The sequence below is a fragment of the Rhinopithecus roxellana genome, chromosome 3 (assembly GCF_007565055.1).
Source record: "Rhinopithecus roxellana isolate Shanxi Qingling chromosome 3, ASM756505v1, whole genome shotgun sequence".
NCBI lineage: Eukaryota > Metazoa > Chordata > Mammalia > Primates > Cercopithecidae > Rhinopithecus > Rhinopithecus roxellana.
The window spans coordinates 18956461-18975157 of NC_044551.1; the positions used below are offsets into that span (position 1 = coordinate 18956461).

Here is an 18697-nt window from a genome sequence, read left to right on the forward strand (position 1 = left end):
AATGAATATTTTCTGAGCAAATATTTGATGAATTCTGTTTCTCAGTTGGATGATATCTGATGAATAAGACTGTGACTATAACCATGAAAGGCATTCACTTTTTAAAGATGAAATCATGACAAGTTCATTTAGTTTCTCATTGAAAGACATACTTTAAAACCTACTAGAATTCTTTGAAAAAATGCTAACATCTATAAACTGGAAGATAAACTTGTGACCCTTTCTAAACTAGAAAAATTAAGCTAAACTTTTCTGATTTATTCCTGATGTGTTGGTTCATTTCTATTTTCTCTATGGTAGGCTCTATGGAGAAATATATACATATACATATATGTGTGTTTGTGTGTGTACATATATATTATATCCCAACTTTCTTAGTCTCTGCATCCCAAGATCATTAGTCAAAGCCTCTGTATTTCAAATATTGGACATCCAGAAGATTTGGAAGTACAGATGAGGCAGAGGATCTAGGGAGCTCCCTCTCCACCTTACACATTCTAATCACCACATATTTTCAAAGGACTCTTGAAATTTGCCAAGGATGGGCCCAGGAGGAACTTAATACATACATACCTACATGCGTGTGTATATATATGTGTGTGTGTATATATATATAGAGAAATAGAGTTTCCCCCAAGGAGCCAATAATAAATACAACAAAAGAGGTAATACATCAATTCAGTCTTAACAAATGCCACAGAAGGCTAGCATGTTCCATAGAGTAAGGAAAGGTAGGTCACAGCTGATTGATACGATCAGTGAATGACTCATGGAGAAGGTAGAATTTTAGCATTTATGGTCTTAAAATGGGCTTGTTTCAAAAGTTATTATGACATCAATCACATGGAACATTTTATATTTGCTAATTGGATAGAACCCGCAATTCAGCGGGTCTTTTTCGATATTTCTATATGTTGCTACTAATGTTAGGGAAAGCTTACTTGAGCAGCCGAGTGAAGACTACACCCTCCTATTTTCCACTTTAATCTAATTTTCTTGCCGTTATGCCATACTACCTTTCAACTAGTGAAGTATGGGTTATCTTATTACTGTTTATATTTTTTCACTTGCCGAATTGTGGAGTCTATCAAAAAATCACATTAACTAAAATAAACCTCCCATCTCCCACTCAGAAAACAAAAGCAGATGAGGCAAAGTTGGCAGTGGATTCACGTTCAAACTATTACTGAACAACATTTAAAAATTCTAATAATTAACATTTCTGAACGCTTACTTTCAGCAAGGATCTCCATTAAGCACCTTATAAATGCATCACTTCATTTAATGGCTCACTGCAACCTCCACCTCCCGGGTTCCAGCAATTCTCCTGCCTCAGCCTTCCAAGTAGTTGAGACTACAGGAGCCCGCCACCACGCCCGGCTACCTTTTGTATTTTTAGTAGAGACGGAGTTTCACTATGTCGGCCAGGCTGGTCTCCAACTCCTGACCTCAGGTGATCCACCCACCTCGGCTTCCCAAAGTGCTGGGATTACAGGCGTGAGCCACAGCCCCCGGCCGAGGCAGGCATTATAATTAACCTCTTATACAGATGAAGATGCTTAGGTGCATAAAATTAAGAACTTATCCACTATCACCCACGGAAAAAGAGAAGAGTTGGGGTTTGAATCCACGCAAGAGCCCACGCCCTTATCATTAAGCTACCAAGATAGAACTCTGTAGATGGGAAACCATATCTCTTAACTGGCTCTGGAATTTTAAAAGCCAATTTTATAAGTTACAAAAATAGATATGGGTAATTATTTATTCAGTGGCGCTGACTCACAATTCAAAACACCCAATGTGATTTATTCTTTGGTTGGGGAAACAATTATTGATCCGGTGTTGATTTGTGTTCTGGAAACCACATGAAAATACCTAAGCAGTCGCAGATGCTGAGGGGAGCTGGGCCAAGTAGGTAAGAACTGCTGGTGGTAGAAGCTCTGGCATAGTGCACAGGGCAGGCCCTTAGAAAGGCGGGCCCATTGTTGGGGGATCCGGCTTCCGGAGGAGGGGACAACATTCAGGGTTGTATCAGGCCCCAGAGGCAGCGGCAAGGGAGACTGTGGGAAACTGGGAGCAACGGCAGGTACACTCCAAACTCTATTGACGGTTCGAAATTCCCGCTTTCTCCATAGAGATGCTTTTCTTCGTATTTCCTTACATTGCTCTGGGTCCATACAGGTTTTTCTTTTCAGACACTTCTCTCATCCGCGGGTCCTCGGGCTCCATCCTTTATTTTTGCTAGGCCGCTAAGGACGCCAGAAAGCAGTTCGAAACTCCCGCTTTTTCCATAGAGATGCTTTTCTTCGTATCTCCTTACAGTGCTCTGGGTCCATACAGGTTTTCGTCTCAGGCACTTCTCTCACATCCGTGGGTGCTCGGCCCCCATCCTTTATTTCTGCTAGGTCCCTAAGGACACTAGAATGCCGCGGAGGGAGCCAGGGGACCCAGGCTTCAGGACTGAGAGTGAATTCTTGAGGGGAGGTGAGGAGGGAAGAAGAGGTGACCAGAGCGTGGGGCAGGCGAGCGGCGAAGGACCAACCGTGTGGGGTAGGAGAGAGGAGGAGCTGCGGGACTCAAGCCAGCAGACAGGAGGACCCAAAAGGAAATGAAACTGTCACTGTCCTGTGGGGATGGTTGAAGCCAGCAGACAAGAGGACAAAGAAGGAAATGGGACTGTCACTTGCCTGTGGGGACGGCTGAAACTGAGCCTTGAAAGTCACAAATCAGTCTATGCTGCTTACTAAGGAATTTTACAAGCACTGAATCATCAGCTTGTCACCGAATTTCACAGGGCAAGACTATATTCACTGAAAGGATCTTGACCTAGGAAATCAGAAGAACAGACGATTAAGATACCTAGAAATGAATTGCCTGGCTCTGCCAGTATGGCAAAAGGGCTATCATGCAATGATAGCAAATGGAATATTAGTGATGGTTTTATAAGGAAATAACAGGGTCTTATTTGGGGGAAGAAGTTGAGAGAAAATCAAGCTCAAATTTAAATGTATTTATTTCAAGAGCCAGATTCTGAGACAAAACCCTAGTAAAACCTTTTATATTTAAAAGGTTAGGTACCAAAAAAAAAGTTGGAGGTGGAAGGAGCTTCCATTAACTACTTCAGATTACCATGTAGCACTATTAAAGAATAACAGTACTATCAAATAGCAATTATTTTTAATTTTACTCCAAAAGGAATTTTGCCATATCATGGGAGGCTATTACAAATATTTTTCTGCTGTAAGGATCAAGTTTTAACTATTTAAGGGATTTTATATATAGTTGTACTTGCATATATCATACATAAGATAATAATTCAAGATAATGATTCAAGAAACAAAATATGCAGCTAAAATTCTCTGAAATTTAAAAACCATTAATAATTGCTAACGCAAAATAATACTTCAAAAGAAGAAAATGAGATATCTTGATGAAGTAACATATTGTCAAGCAATGTCTGTTTGGGTTAACTTCCTTTTAAACAATAACATGCCCCCAAATTGTTTTGAGTAACTACATCACGAATTTTACTTACATTTTACTTTGGACTGGTTACCACTTTCACACAGCATACACGGGTTCATGTTTTTTCCTCAACCTAACATCCCTAAATTTCAAACTTGTGTTTTCCCTTTCTTCTTTGCTAGAGAAAAATCTAAAGACAAGTGTTTCATACTTGTTTACATTACATCTGAAGATGTAAACTCATCCAGTCAGAATAGATAAACTGACTTTTGCAAAGTAACCAGCATTTACATTTTGGGATTCTGAAGAATTTCTTATGATTGGTTTCATAGGACTAAAACTGAAACTCTTATTCTTCAGCAGTTAGCTGGCTATCCCTGAAGGTTAATCCCTTATACAAAACTACAAGACAATAGAAATGCAGAGAGATTGCTTTGAACACATTAATTTCTATGTGTCTTTTATTTACCAGTTTACCAAACAAACTATAAGAAATAAGCATAACAGCTGAAAATATTTGTGACATGATAGTTAAACAAGTATTTTTAACATCTTAATTTAAGAATAATTACAGTTAAAAGTCATGCCTCAGATTTAATATTGCATTAGGTTTTAATGCATTAAGGAAACAAATCTAAATAAGTCAACTGGGGTGTGGGTGGTAAGGAGTGGAAAAGACAATGCATTTGACCACTGTTGATATTGGTTATAACAAAAATTCTCTGAGTGCAATGGAGCCCAAGTAGATGCCCTATGAGTTGAATATAGAAATGTTAGTATTTGAGCTATGAACACTATTGTGGTGCTTTAGATCTTATTTATTTATTTAACACTATCTACTGTTTACTACTTTCAGACATGGACCAAAGCAGTGAAGGATGTATGAAAAAGATTAGCAGTGTGAATCTTGACAAACTTATAAATGACTTCTCACAGATAGAAAAGGTATGTAAAGATAGAAAACAATTGTAATACATAGGGATACATGGAACAGATTTTGCCAAGGAAAGAAGTTGGGAAGAAAGAAAAATGTACCAAAAAATGATCAAGATAATAATATATTTTGCTATGCTTGTCTCTCTCATTTTAAAAATCCATGTTTAAAATATATCTGGCTTTGACTCATTTATACTAATACATCAAAATGTCCCTAGGACAGGAGAACAAATAATTTATGTACTTTTGCCAAAGTTAAACAGAAAATACATATAGTAGTCCCCTTATCTGAGGTTTTGCTTTCTACAGTTTCAACCACCTGAGGTCAACAGTGGTCCAAAAAAATTAAATGGGAAATTCCCAAAATAAACAATTCATAAATTTTAAATTCTGCACCATTCTGAGTAGCATGATGAAATTTTCCATTGTCTCTCTCAGTCCTGCCCAGGATGTGATTCATCCTTTTGACCAGTGTATCCATGTTATATAGACCACTAGTCTGTTAGTCCCTTGGTAGCCACCTCAGTTATCAGAAGAGTGAGTACAGTACAATAAGATAATTCCAGAGAGAGAGAGACCACATTTATGTAACTTTTACTACAGTATATTGTTCTATTTTATTATTAGTTATTGTTATTAACCTCTTACTGTGCCTAATTTATAAATTAAACTTTATCATAGTTAGGTATGTAGAGGTAAAAATATAGTATATATAGGGTTCAGTACTATCTGTGGTTTCAGGCATCCCCTGGAGGTCACGGAACATATCCCTCCATGGATAAAAAGGAATTGCTATACTTGAAAGCCTACATTGTCCAGGCCAGGCGTGGTGGCTTACGCCTGTAATCCCAGCACTTTGGGAGGCCGAGGCGGGTGAATCACGAGGTCAGATCGAGACCATCCTGGCTAACATGGTGAAACCCCGTCTCTACTAAAAATACAAAAAGTTAGCCAGGCATGGTGGCGGGCTCCTATATTCCCAGCTATTTGGGAGGCTGAGGGAAGAAAATGGCGTGAACCCGGAAGGCGGAGCTTGCAGTCAGCGAAGATCGCGCCACTGCACTCCGGTCTGGGTGACAGAGCAAGACCCCGTCTCAGAAAAAAAAAAAAGAAAAAGAAAAAGAAAGCCTACATTGTCCATAAATTCAGGAATGGTTTTAGTAAACATTGAAGTAAATGCATATTTCAATCTGTTATTATAACTACTCATTTTTTAGTATTTCCTATTCTATCTGTTCCATTTTCCTTCTCCTTTGCCTAAAAGCAAAGCCATTTAAAGTCCCTCTCCCCAACTCTGGACAAATGGTAGACCAAACCCACAAGTGTGTATTGGGTTTATCCTTCCTCCTCTGCCTTCAACAACTGTTGAAAAATGTGGATGGTTAAATGAAAGAATTGGGGAGTGACTTTGTGAAGCAAGAGTGGGAGGGAGACTAATACCTACTTCTATTTTCTCTTCTTTTCTTATAATTATTTTCTATTCCTTCTTTTCCTCAGTGCACACACACACACACACACACAAATGTCATAATGAAAGAATTTTTATGATCGTGGGTATTTTGAAGTAACATGAACTTTTTTTAAACAGTGAAGTTTAACTGTTCTTAACTGAGTGATTGCTAATATAATAAGAAATAAAAGAGAAAGGAATAAGCATTTTTGGTGGGAAAGGAGTTAGTGCAATGGTTTTGGAAATTAATTTGGAAATATCTGTCATATTCTTAAACACTTTAAATAAGAAATAATTGTTCATTTTTGAAGTGAAGATGATATTGTGGCCATATTTTGAAAGAGTCATCTCTTGGAGATACATATGGATGGTAATATTAACAGATGAAATAACATAATGTCAGAGAGTTGCTTTGAGATCAGTTCGAAAGCGGATGGAGATACAGATGACATAAGACTGTTCATGAGTTGATTTTTGAAGCTGTTTGAAGAGCATATGGAGGCTTATACTAGTCACAAAAATACCCAAGAGATATGATCAAGAATGTTTATTCATTACAAAAAGTAGAATATGGCCTCTCTCTCTTTCTCTCTCTCTCTCTCTCAGTAAGAGACTGGTTAAATAAATTACAGCATATTCAAAAATGAAACTCAATGTAGCTGTTAAAAAGAATGAGGTAGGCCGGGCGCAGTGGCTCATGCCTGTAATCCCAGCACTTTGGTAGGCCGAGGCAGATAGATTGCCTGAGCTCAGGATTTTGAGACCAGCCTAGGCAACATGGTGAAACCCTGTCTCTACTAAAATACAACAAATAAGCTGGGTGTGGTGGTGTGCACCTGTAATCCCAGCTACTCAGGAGGCTGAGACAGGAGAATTGCTAGAGCCCAAGAGGCGGAGGTTGCAGTGAGCCAAGATTGCCCCACTGTACTCCAGCCTGGACAACAGTGTGAGACTTCGTCTCAAAAAAACAAAAACAAACAAACAAAAAAAAAAAACAATAAGGTAGATCTATGTGGGTTTACATGACATCATCTCCCAGATAATAGTACTAAGCGGAACATCCAAGGCACAGAACAGAATATAATATGATTTCTTTCTGTAGCTATACAGTCATAAAATATTTTGGAAACATATATAAGGAATTTTAACCATGGGACTGAGAGTTGAATAGTTAGAAAGAAAATGGTTCAAGTTAGATCATATTTTTACTTTTCGTTTATAACTGCTAGTCTATTTTAATATTTTATCATGTTACTTTTTCATTTAAAAATAAATTGGGAAGTGGGCTTATTTAAAATATAGTCATATATTGCTCAATGACAAGGATATATTCTGAGAAATGCATTATTAGGCAATTTTGTCATTGTGTGAATGTTATAGAATATATTTACACAAACCTAAATGGTGTAGCCTACTACACACCTAGGCTTTATAATATAGCCTATTGCTCCTAGGCTACAAACCTGGACAGCATGTTACTGTAATGAATATTGGAGGCAATTGTAACATAATGGTAAGTATTTGTATATCTAAACATAGAAAAGATACAGTAAAAATATAGTATAAAAGATAAAATTGGCACACTTGTAGAGGGCAGCACCACTGTTATATATGCAGTCTGTTCTTGATCCAAATATCTTTATGTAGTACATGACTGTATATGTATTTTTATTAGACTTTCAAATATTAAGTGGTTTGTATTTTCATTAGTCTGTATATACTTAATAAAAAATTAAACTAGCAGCATTGATTTGTTAATAATAAGTATTCTATTTCTTCTACAGAAAATGATAGAAACCAATGGAAAGAACAATATACTGGATATTCAGTTGGAAAAGACTAACTGTCTATTAAAAGTAATGCAAGCAAAGGAGGTCTCAATTAAAGAAGGTTAGTTATTTGCTGCCTGAGGAATGCTAATTCTAATGAAAGTGTTTTTCAGTACAAAAGTGATTAATATTACACCATATATTTGTAAAGTATTTTAAGTCCACATAGAGCTTTCCAGATATCATCTCATTTGTATCCTTATTATAGCCCTGATAGACATGTAAGATGGGTATTACTACTCTGCCTCACCTATGAAAAAACATAGAATGAGATAAGTTAAATAATCTTTCTGAGGCCACTCAACTTTCTGAGGCCAAAAGAAATGGCCAATTGAAGTCTCAATACAGGCCTATAAAAACCATGGGGAAAATAATTAAATTGAATTTCTATTATAATTACATCAAAATAAATGTCAAATGTGTCAAAAATGTGTGTTAAAAGTGAAGTTGTACACATATATTGATTTGCTCTGTCAACTGAGAGGGCCTAGAGGCAATAATTCCCCACTGACATTGAGCATACCTGGTTCCCAGATCTTGGTTCTTTATACCATTCTCTAATAAAAGGAACCAAGATTTTTTTGAGACATGGCTGATTATAACACTGAGGCAGGAAAGATGCACAATAAGCTTCAAGTATCTTATAAGGGCAGAAAGTAAGAAAGTCTTCAAAAAGGAAAAAACAAAAAGGAAAAAGCATCCCACAGTGATGAGAGTATGTTAAAAGGGAGACAAAAGCCAACTGAAAGAACCAAAGCTGGAACAACATGAGCTAGCCCAAAGTATAAAATAAACATCCATGAATCCTTACTGATGTAAATAAATGATTTAATAAATAAGCAATTGGGGAAGAAGAGACACATCTTCTGTGCAGAAGAATTGCAAATGACTTTTGTAGATATTTTGCCCTCAATGAGGAAGAGCATGGCTCCACACTCATTAATCGTGGGCTCAGTATAGTCAGTTTCTTTACTATAGTGAAGACACAGTATGAAAAGGGTGAGGGTAGGGGAAAAGTAACTACAAAGTGGAGAAGCCTGACAAATACTACCTCAGTTACATCATTAAGGTCAACATAAATAGTTATATAATATTGATAGTATACACTCTTGATATGATATGATAAAGATGGCACTTCTGTGGTCTTCTTCCCAAAACCCATAACCCTAGTCTAATCATGAGATAAATGTCAGAAAAATTCTCATAAAGAGACATTACAAAATACCTGATCAGTATTTGCAAAACTGTCAGAGTCATCAAAACTAAGGAAATTCTGAGAAATTATCACAGCCAATGTTTGAAGATATAGCCCTAAAAAGTAAAGTTTATTAAAAGTTAAAAAGATGAAACCACAGAAAAAATAGAAGAGGAATGTAGGGTTTTTATTTTTATAATGGAGAATGCCTTTCTAAGTGTATGACACAGCATATGGAAACAATAAAAGAAAGGATTTGTACTTTTGACTCTAAAAAATTAATAAACTCTTTGGAGCAGTTTTAGGTTTACAGAAAAAAATTGAGTGAAATTACAGAGAATTTCCGTATACTCTCTCACCCCACCACTTCCCTATTATTAATATCTTGCATTAGTATGATACATTTGTTATAGTAGATGTGCCAATTGATCCACTATTATTAACTAAATTTCGGCCAGACAGAGTGGCTCACACCTGTAATCCCAGCACTTTTGGAGGCCGAGGAGGGTGGATCACGAGGTCAGGAGTTCAAGACCAGACTGGCCAAGATGGTGAAACCTTGTCTCTACTGAAAATACAAAAATTAGCCGGGCACGGTGGTAGGCACCTGTAATCCCAGCTACTGAGGAGACTGAGGCAGGAGAATTGCTTGTTTTTTCAAACATTTGAAGAAGAAATAATACCAATCCTACTCAAACTGTTCCTAAAAATAAAGGAGGAGGAGAGAATACTTCCACACTCATTCTACAAGGCCAGTATTACCCTGATACCAAAATCGGATGAAGACACATAAAAAAAGTAATAACTACAGGCCAATATCTCTGATGAATACTGATGTAAAATTCCTCAAAGTACTAGCAAACCAAATTCAACAATACATTAGAAAGATCTTTCGTCATGACCAAATGGGATTCATCCCTTGGATGCAAGGATAGTTCAACATATGCAAATCAATCAATGTGTTACATCATCAACAGAATGAAGGCTATAAATTATATGACCATTTCGAGTGATGCTGAAAAAGGATTTGATAAAATTCAACATTCCTTCATGATAAAAACCCTCAAAAAACTGGGATAGAAGAAACATAACTCAACATAATAAAAGCCATATATGACAGACCCAAAGCTAGTACCATACTGAATGGGGAAAAACTGAAATCCTTTCCTCTAAGATCTGGAATATGACAAGAATTTTGTCCACTGTCACACTGTTATTCAGCATAGTACTGGAAGTCCTAGCTAGAGCAATCAGACAAGAGAAAGATATAAACAGCATCCAAATTGGAAAGGAAGAAGTCAAATTATTCTTGTATGCAGATGATATGGACTTATATTTGGAAAATCTAAAGACTCAACAGGAAAACTTAGCATAAACAACTTCAGTAGAGTTGCAGAATACAAAATCAACATACAAAACTCCGTAACATTTTTATATGCCAACAGTGAACAACCTAAAATAGAAATTTAAAAAGTAATCCCATTTACAATAGCTAAAAATAAAATTGCATACCTAGGAATTAACCAACAAGTGAAAGATCTCTATAATGAAAACTGTAAAACACTGATGAAAGAAATTGAAGAGGACACCAAAAAATGGAAAAACATTCCATGTTCTTGGATTGGAAGAATCAATATTGTTAAAATGCCCATACTATTCAAAGGAATCTATCAAAATACCAGTGACATTCTTCAAAGAAACAGAAAAAATGATCTGAAAATTTGTATTCAACCACAAAAGACCCAGAATAGCCAAAGCTGTCCTAAGAAAATGAAAATAAACTGGAGGAATCATATTACCTGACTTCAAATTATACTACAGAGTTACAGTAAGCAAAACAGTATAATACTGGCAGAAAAACAGACACATAGACAAATGTAATAGAGTAGAGAACCCATGAACAAATCGACACATCTATAGTGAGCTCATTTTTGACAATGGCGCCAAGAACATACACTGGGGAAAAGACAGTCTTCAATAGCTGGTGCTGGGTAAATTGGATATTCATATGCAGAAGAATGAAACCAGATTACTGTCTCTCACCATATATAAAAATAAAATCAAAATGGATTAAAAACTTAAATCTAAGACCTCAAGCTATGAAACTGTTACAGGAAGACTTCAGGGAAAATTTCCAGGATATTGGTCTGGGCCAAGATTTCTTGAGCAATACCCCACAAGCACAAGCAACCAAAGCAAACATGGACAAATGGGATCACATCAAGTTTAAAAGCTTCTGCACAGCACAGGATACAACCAAAAAAGTGAAGAGACAACCCATGGAATGGGAAAAATATTTGCAAACTACCCCTCTGACAAGGGATTAATAACTAGAATATGTAAGAAGCTCAAACACCCCATAGGAAAAAAAATGTATAATAATCCAATCCAAAAATGGGCAAAAGAGTTGAATAGATATTTCTCAGAAGAAGACATACAAATGGCAAACAGGCATATGAAAAGGTGCTCAACATCATTGATCATCAGAGAAATGCAAATCAAAACTATAATGAAATCTCATCTCATCCCAGTTACAATGGCTTATATCCAAAAGACAGGCAATAACAAATGCTGGTGAGGATGTGGAGAAAAGGGAACCCTCGTATACTGTTCATGGGAAGGTGAATTAGTACAATCACTATAAAGAACAGCCTGGAGGCTCTTTGAAAAACTAAAAATAGAGCTACCATAGGAACCAGCAATCCCACTACTGGGTATATACACAAAAGAAAGGAAATCAGTATATCAAAGAGAGATCTGCACTCTTTGTTGCAGCACTGATTACAATAGCCAAGATTTGGAAGAAAACTAAGTGTCCATCAACAGATGAATGAATAAAGAAAATGTGGTACTTACAAACTATGGAGTATTATTCAACCATAAAAAAGAATGAGATCCTGCCATTCGCAGCAACATAGATGGAACTGGAGATCATTATAAGTGAAATAAGCCAGGCACAGAAAGACAAACATCATATGTTCTCATTTATGGGATCTAAAAGTCAAAACAATTAAACTCATGAACATAGAGAGTAGAAGGATGGTTACCAGAGGCTGGGAAGGGTAGTGGTGGGCTGCAAGGGAGGTGGGGATGGTTAATGAGTATAAAAAAAATAGAAAGAATGAATAAGATCTACTATTCATTAGCACAATAAGGTGACTATAGTCAATAATAACTTAATTGTACATTTTAAACTTAAAGAGCATAACCGGATTGTTTATCACTCAGTTGATAAATGCTTGAGGGGATAGATACCCCATTCCCCATGATGTGCTTATTTCACATTGCATACATTTACCAAAACATCTCATGTACCCCATAAATATATACACCTGCTATGTAACCACGAACATTATTTTTAAGAAATACGATTTTATTTGTTCTAAATCTAATGTCATTTCAGCTGGATAGTACTTAGCAAAAACAAAAGAACAAATGAGAATGACAACTTATGGAGCCAAGTGTGTAATAATTCACTTAGGAAGGAAGGGCAAACTACACATGATCACATTTATTCAACAATAAAGAATGATATATGGACATTTTATTTTCTACATTTGATGCCAGCCAGATAAAGAATTTCTTTGCCAGTTAAAGATAGTAATAATATTAGTATTGAGAACTAAGTACTGCAAAAAACTCTTTACATGTATAATTGCTTTTAATATTTGCAACTATTGTATGAAATACGTATTAATATTCATATTGATTAATATTATAATATTATGGGCTCATAATCTTACAGCCCATATCTGAGCTCAAAATGATTATTGATTTACTAAATTACATAGTATAAGAAATAGCTTAATATTATGACCTCTGGTTTTTAGTAAGAATTTAATAGGCAGCATTTTCAAATTACATAGTAAAGTCCAACAACAACAACAACAACAAAACAACAGTGTGGATTAAATTTTGCAAAGAGAATTAAAAGCCATTATTCAAAATTAGTGAATGATATTCTCGTGAAGAATTTATCTAGGTTCAGCCCACGGCACCCAAGATGACCAAACAGGAACAGCTCCAGCCTCCAGCTCCCAGCGTGAGCGACACAGAAGACGAGTGATTTCTGCATTTTCAACTGAGGTACAGGATTCATCTCACTGGGGCATGTCGAACAGTCAGTGCTGGTCAGAGGGTGCAGCCCGACCAACGAAAGCTGAAGCAGGGTGAGGCATTACCTCACCTGGGAAGTGCAAGGGGGAAGGGAATTCCTTTTCCTAGCCAAGGGAAACTGAGACACACAACACCTGGAAAATCGGATAACTCCCACCCTAATACTGCGCTTTACCAAGGATCTTAGCAAATGGCACAGCAGGAGATTATATCCCACACCTGGCCAAGAGGGTCCCACACCCACAGAGCCTCCCTCATTGCTAGCACAGCAGTCTGAGATCTAACTGCAAGGTGGCAGTGAGGCTGGGGGAGGGACACCCGCCATTGCTGAGGCTTAAGTAGTTAAACAAAGCCACTGGGAGTCTCGAATTGGGTGGAGCCAACTGCAGCTCAAGGAGGCCTGCCTGCCTCTGTAGACTCCACCTCTGGGGACAGAGCATAGATAAACAAAAAGCAGCAGAAATCTCTGCAGATGTAAAAGTCCCTGTCTAACAGCTTTGAAGAGAGCAGTGGTTTTCCCAGCACAGAGGTTGAGATCTGAGAATGGACAGACTGCCTGCTCAAGTGGGTCCCAGACCCCTGAGTAGCCTAAATGGGACATATTCCCTACTAGGTTCAGACCGACACCTCACACCTCACATGCCTGGGTATGCCTCTGAGACAAAGCTTCCAGAGCAAGAATCAGACAGCAACACTCGCTGTTCAGCAATATTCTGTCTTCTGCAGCCTCCACTGCGAATACCCAGGCAAACAGGGTCTGGAGTGGACCTCAAGCAAACTCCAACAGACCTGCAGCTGAGGGTCCTGACTGTTAGAAGGAAAACTAACAAACAGAAAGGAAACCCACACCAAAACCCCATCAGTATGTCACCATCATCAAAGACCAAAGGCAGATAAAACCACAAAGATGGGGAAAAAGCAGTGCAGAAAAGCTGGAAATTCAAAAAATCAGAGTGCATCTCCCCCTCCAAAGGAACGCAGCTCATTGCCAGCAATGGAACAAAGCTGGATGGAGAATGACTTTGACGAGTTGAGAGAAGAAGGCTTCAGTCAATCAAACTTCTCAGAGCTAAAGGAGGAACTACGTAACCAGCACAAAGAAACTAAAAACCCTGAAAAAATAATGGATGATAACTAGAATAATCAATGTAGAGAAGACCATAAAAGAACTGATGGAGATGAAAACCATGACATGAGAACTATGTGACAAATGCACAAGCTTCAGTAACCGACTCAATCAACTGGAAGAAAGAGTATCAGTGATTGAAGATCAAATGAATGAAATGAAGCAAGAAGAGAAGTGTAGAGTAAAAAGAAATGAACAAAGTCTCCAAGAAATATGGGGTTATGTGAAAAGACCAAATCTATGTCTGACTGGTGTGCCTGAAAGTGACGGGGAAAATGGAACCAAGTTGGAAAACACTCTTCAGGATATCATCCAGGAGAACTTCCCCAACCTAGTAAGGCAGGCCAACATTCAAATTCAGAAAATACAGAAAATGCCAAAAAGATACTCCTCGAGAAGAGCAACTCCAAGAGACATAATTGTCAGATTCACCAAAGGTGAAATGAAAGAAAAAATTTTAAGGGCAGCCAGAGAGAAAGATCGGGTTACCCACAAAGGGAAGCCCATCAGACTAACAACAGATCTCTCGGCAGAAACTCTCCAAGCCAAGTGATCTCATTGTTCGGTTCCCACCTATGAGTGAGAACATGCGGTGTTTGGTTTTCTGTTCTTGTGATAGTTTGCTAAGAATGATGGTTTCCAGCTGCATCCATGTCCCTACACAAACTCATCCTTTTTTATGGCTGCATAGTATTCCATGGTGTATATGTGCCACATTTTCTTAATCCAGTCTATCACTGATGGACATTTGGGTTGATTCCAAGTCTTTGCTATTGTGAATAGCACCACAATAAACATATGTGTGCATGTGCCTTTATAGCATCATGATTTATGATCCTTTGGGTATATACCCAGTAATGGGATGGCTGGGTCATATGGTACATCTAGTTCTAGATCCTTGAGGAATCGTCATACCGTTTTCCACAATGGTTGAACTAGTTTATAATTCCACCAACAGTGTAAAACTGTTCCTATTTCTCCACATCCTCTCCAGCACCTATTGTTTCCTCACTTTTTAATGATTGAACATCACACACCGGGGACTATCATGGGGAGTGGGGAGAGGGGAGGGATTGCATTGGGAGTTATACCTGATGTAAATGACGAATTGATAGGTGCTGATGAGTTGATGGGTGCAGCACACCAACGTGGCACAAGTATACATATGTAACAAACCTGCACGTTATGCACATGTACCCTAGAACTTAAAGTATAATAATAATAATTAATTAATAAATAAATAAATAAATAAATATTTTATCCAAAAAAAAAGAAAGAAAGAAACTCTCCAAGCCAGCAGACAGTGGGGGCCAATAGTCAACATTCTTAAAGAAGAGAATTTTCAACCCAGAATTTCATATCCAGCCAAACTAAGTTTCATAAGTGAAGGAGAAATAAAATCCTTTACAGACAAGCAAATGCTTAGAGATTTTGTCACCACCAGGCCTGCCCTACAAGAGATCCTGAATGAAGCACTAAAAATGGAAAAGAACAACCAGTACCAGCCATTGCAAAAACATGCCAAAATGTAAAGACCTTCAATGATAGGAAGAAATTGAATCAACTAATGAGCAAAATAACCACCTAATATCATAATGAGAGGATCAAGTTCACACATAACAATATTAACCTTAAATGTTAATGGACTAAATGGTCCAATTAAAAGACACAGACTGGCAGATTGGATCAAGAGTCAAGACTCAGCAGTGTGCTGTATTCAGGAGACCCATCTCATATGCAGAGACATACATAGGCTCAAAATAAAGGGATGGAGGAAGATCTACCAAACAAATGGAAAAAAAAAAAGCAGGGGTTGCAATCCTAGTCTCTGATAAAACAGACTTTAAACCAACAAACATCAAAAGAGACAAAGAAGGCCATTACGTAATGGTAAAGGGATCAATTCATCAGGAAGAGCTAACTATCCTAAATATATATGTACCCAATACAGGAGCACCCAGATTCATAAAGCAAGTCCTTAGAGACTTACAAAGAGACTTAGACTCCCATAAAATAATAATGGGAGACTTCAACACTCCACTGTCAACATTAGACAGATCAACAAGACAGAAAGTTAACAAGGATATCCAGGAATTGAACTCAACTCTGCACCAAGTGGCCCTAATAGACATCTACAGAACTCTCCACCCCAAATCAACAGAATATACATTCTTCTCAGCACCACATCGCACTTATTCCAAAATTGACCACATAGTTGGATGTAAAGCACTCTTCAGCAAATGTAAAAGAACAGAAATTATAACAAACTGTCTCTCAGACCACAGTGCAATCAAACTAGAACTCAGGACTAAGAAACTCATTCAAAACCACTCAACTACATGGAAACTGAACAACCCGTTCCTGAATGACTACTGGGTACATAACAAAATGAAGGCAGAAATAAAGATGTTCTTTGAAACCAGTGAGAACAAAGATACAACATACCAGAATCTCTGGGACACATTTAAAGCAGTGTGTAGAGGGAAATTTATAGCACTAAATGCCCACAAGAGAAAGCTAGAAAGATCTAAAATGGACACTCTAACATCACAATTAAAAGAACTAGAGAAGCAAGAGCACACACATTCAAAAGCTAGCAGAAGGCAAAAAATAATTAAGATCAGAGCAGAACTGAAGGAGATAGAGACACAAAAACCCTCCAAAAAATCAATGAATCCAGGAGTTGGTTTTTTGAAAAGATCAACAAAATTGTTAGACCACTAGCAAGACTAATAAAGAAGAAAAGAGAGAAGAATCAAATAGAGGCAAAAAAAAATGATAAAGGGGATATCACCATCGACCCCACAGAAATACAAACTACCATCAGAGAATACTATAAACACCTCTACGCAAATCAACTAGAAAATCAAGAAGAAATGGATAATTTCCTGGTCACTTACACTCTCCCAAGACTAAACCAGAAAGAAGTTGAATCCCTGAATAGACCAATAGCAGGCTCTGAAATTGAGGCAATAATTAATAGCCTACCAATCAAAAAAAGTCCAGGACCAGATGGATTCACAGCTGAATTCTACCAGAGGTACAAGGAGGAGCTGGTACCATTCCTTCTGAAACTATTCCAATCAATAGAAAAAGAGGGAATCCTCCCTAACTGATTTTATGAGGCCAACATCATCCTAATACCAAAGCCTTACAGAGACACAACAATAAAAGAGAATTTTAGACCAATATCCCTGATGAACATTGATGTAAAAATCCTCGATAAAATACTGGCAAACCGAATGCAGCAGCACATCAAAAAGCTTATCCACCATGATCAAGTGGGCTTCATCCCTGGGATGCAAGGCTGGTTCAATATACGCAAATCAATAAACGTAATCCAGCATATCAACAGAACCAAAGACAAAAACCACATGATTATCTCAATAGATGCAGAAAAGGCCTTCGACAAAATTCAACAGCCCTTCAAGCTAAAAACTCTCAATAAATTCGGTATTGATGGAATGTATCTCAAAATAATAAGAACTATTTATCACAAACCCACAGCTAATATCATACTGAATGGGCAAAAACTGGAAGCATTCCCTTTGAAAACTGGCACAAGACAGAGATGCCCTCTCTCACCACTCCTGTTCAACATAGTGTTGGAAGTTCTGGCTGGGACAATAAGGCAAGAGAAAGAAATAAAGCGTATTCAGTTAGGAAAAGAAGAAGTCAAATTGTCCCTGTTTGCAGATGATATGATTGTATATTTAGAAAACTCCATCATCTCAGCCCAAAATCTACTTAAGCTGATAAGCAACTTCAGCAAAGTCTCAGGATACAAAATCAATGTGCAAAAATCACAAGCATTCTTATACACCAGTAACAGACAAACAGAGAACCAAATCATGAATGAACTCCCACTCACAATAGCTTCAAAGAGAATAAAATACCTAGGAATCCAACTTACAAGGGGTGTAAAGGACCTCTTCAAGGAGAACTACAAACCACTGCTCAGTGAAATCAAAGAGGACACAAACAAATGGAAGAACATACCATGCTCATGGATAGGAAGAATCAATACCATGAAAATGGCCAATACCATGAAAATGGCCCAAGATAATTTATAGATTCAATGCCATCCCTATGAAGCTACCAATGACTTTCTTCACAGAATTGGAAAAAACTACTTTAAAGTTCATATGGAACCAAAAAAGAGCCCGCATTGCCAAGAGAATCCTAAGCAAAAAGAATAAAGCTGGAGGCATCACGCTACCTGACTTCAAACTATACTACAAGGCTACAGTAACCAAAACAGCATGGTATTGGTACCAAAACAGAGATATAAACCAATGGCACAGAACAGAGCCCTCAGCAATAACACCACACATCTACAGCCATCTAATCTTTGACAAACCTGAGAAAAACAAGAAATGGGGAAAGGATTCCCTATTTAATAAATGGTGTTGGGAAAATTGGCTAGCTGTAAGTAGAAAGCTGAAACTGGATCCTTTCCTTACTCCTTATACGAAAATTAATTCAAAATGGATTAGAGACTTAAATGTTACACCTAAAACCATAAAAACTCTAGAAGAAAACCTAGGTAATACCATTCAGGACATAGGCATGGGCAAGGA

General features: G+C 37.5%; 1 protein-coding gene across 1 annotated transcript in view; it reads left to right on the forward strand.

The window, feature by feature from the left end:
• The first annotated feature begins 2024 nt into the window (after positions 1 to 2024).
• The window catches only part of CCDC152 (coiled-coil domain containing 152), a 52328-nt gene continuing 35655 nt past the window's right edge, over positions 2025 to 18697 (forward strand). The window contains exons 1-3 of the mRNA XM_010374396.2: positions 2025 to 2086; positions 4322 to 4410; positions 7636 to 7741. Of these exons, the coding sequence (XP_010372698.1) occupies positions 4324 to 4410; positions 7636 to 7741 (193 nt within the window). The 5' untranslated portion in view covers positions 2025 to 2086; positions 4322 to 4323. The remainder of the gene's footprint in view (positions 2087 to 4321; positions 4411 to 7635; positions 7742 to 18697) is intronic.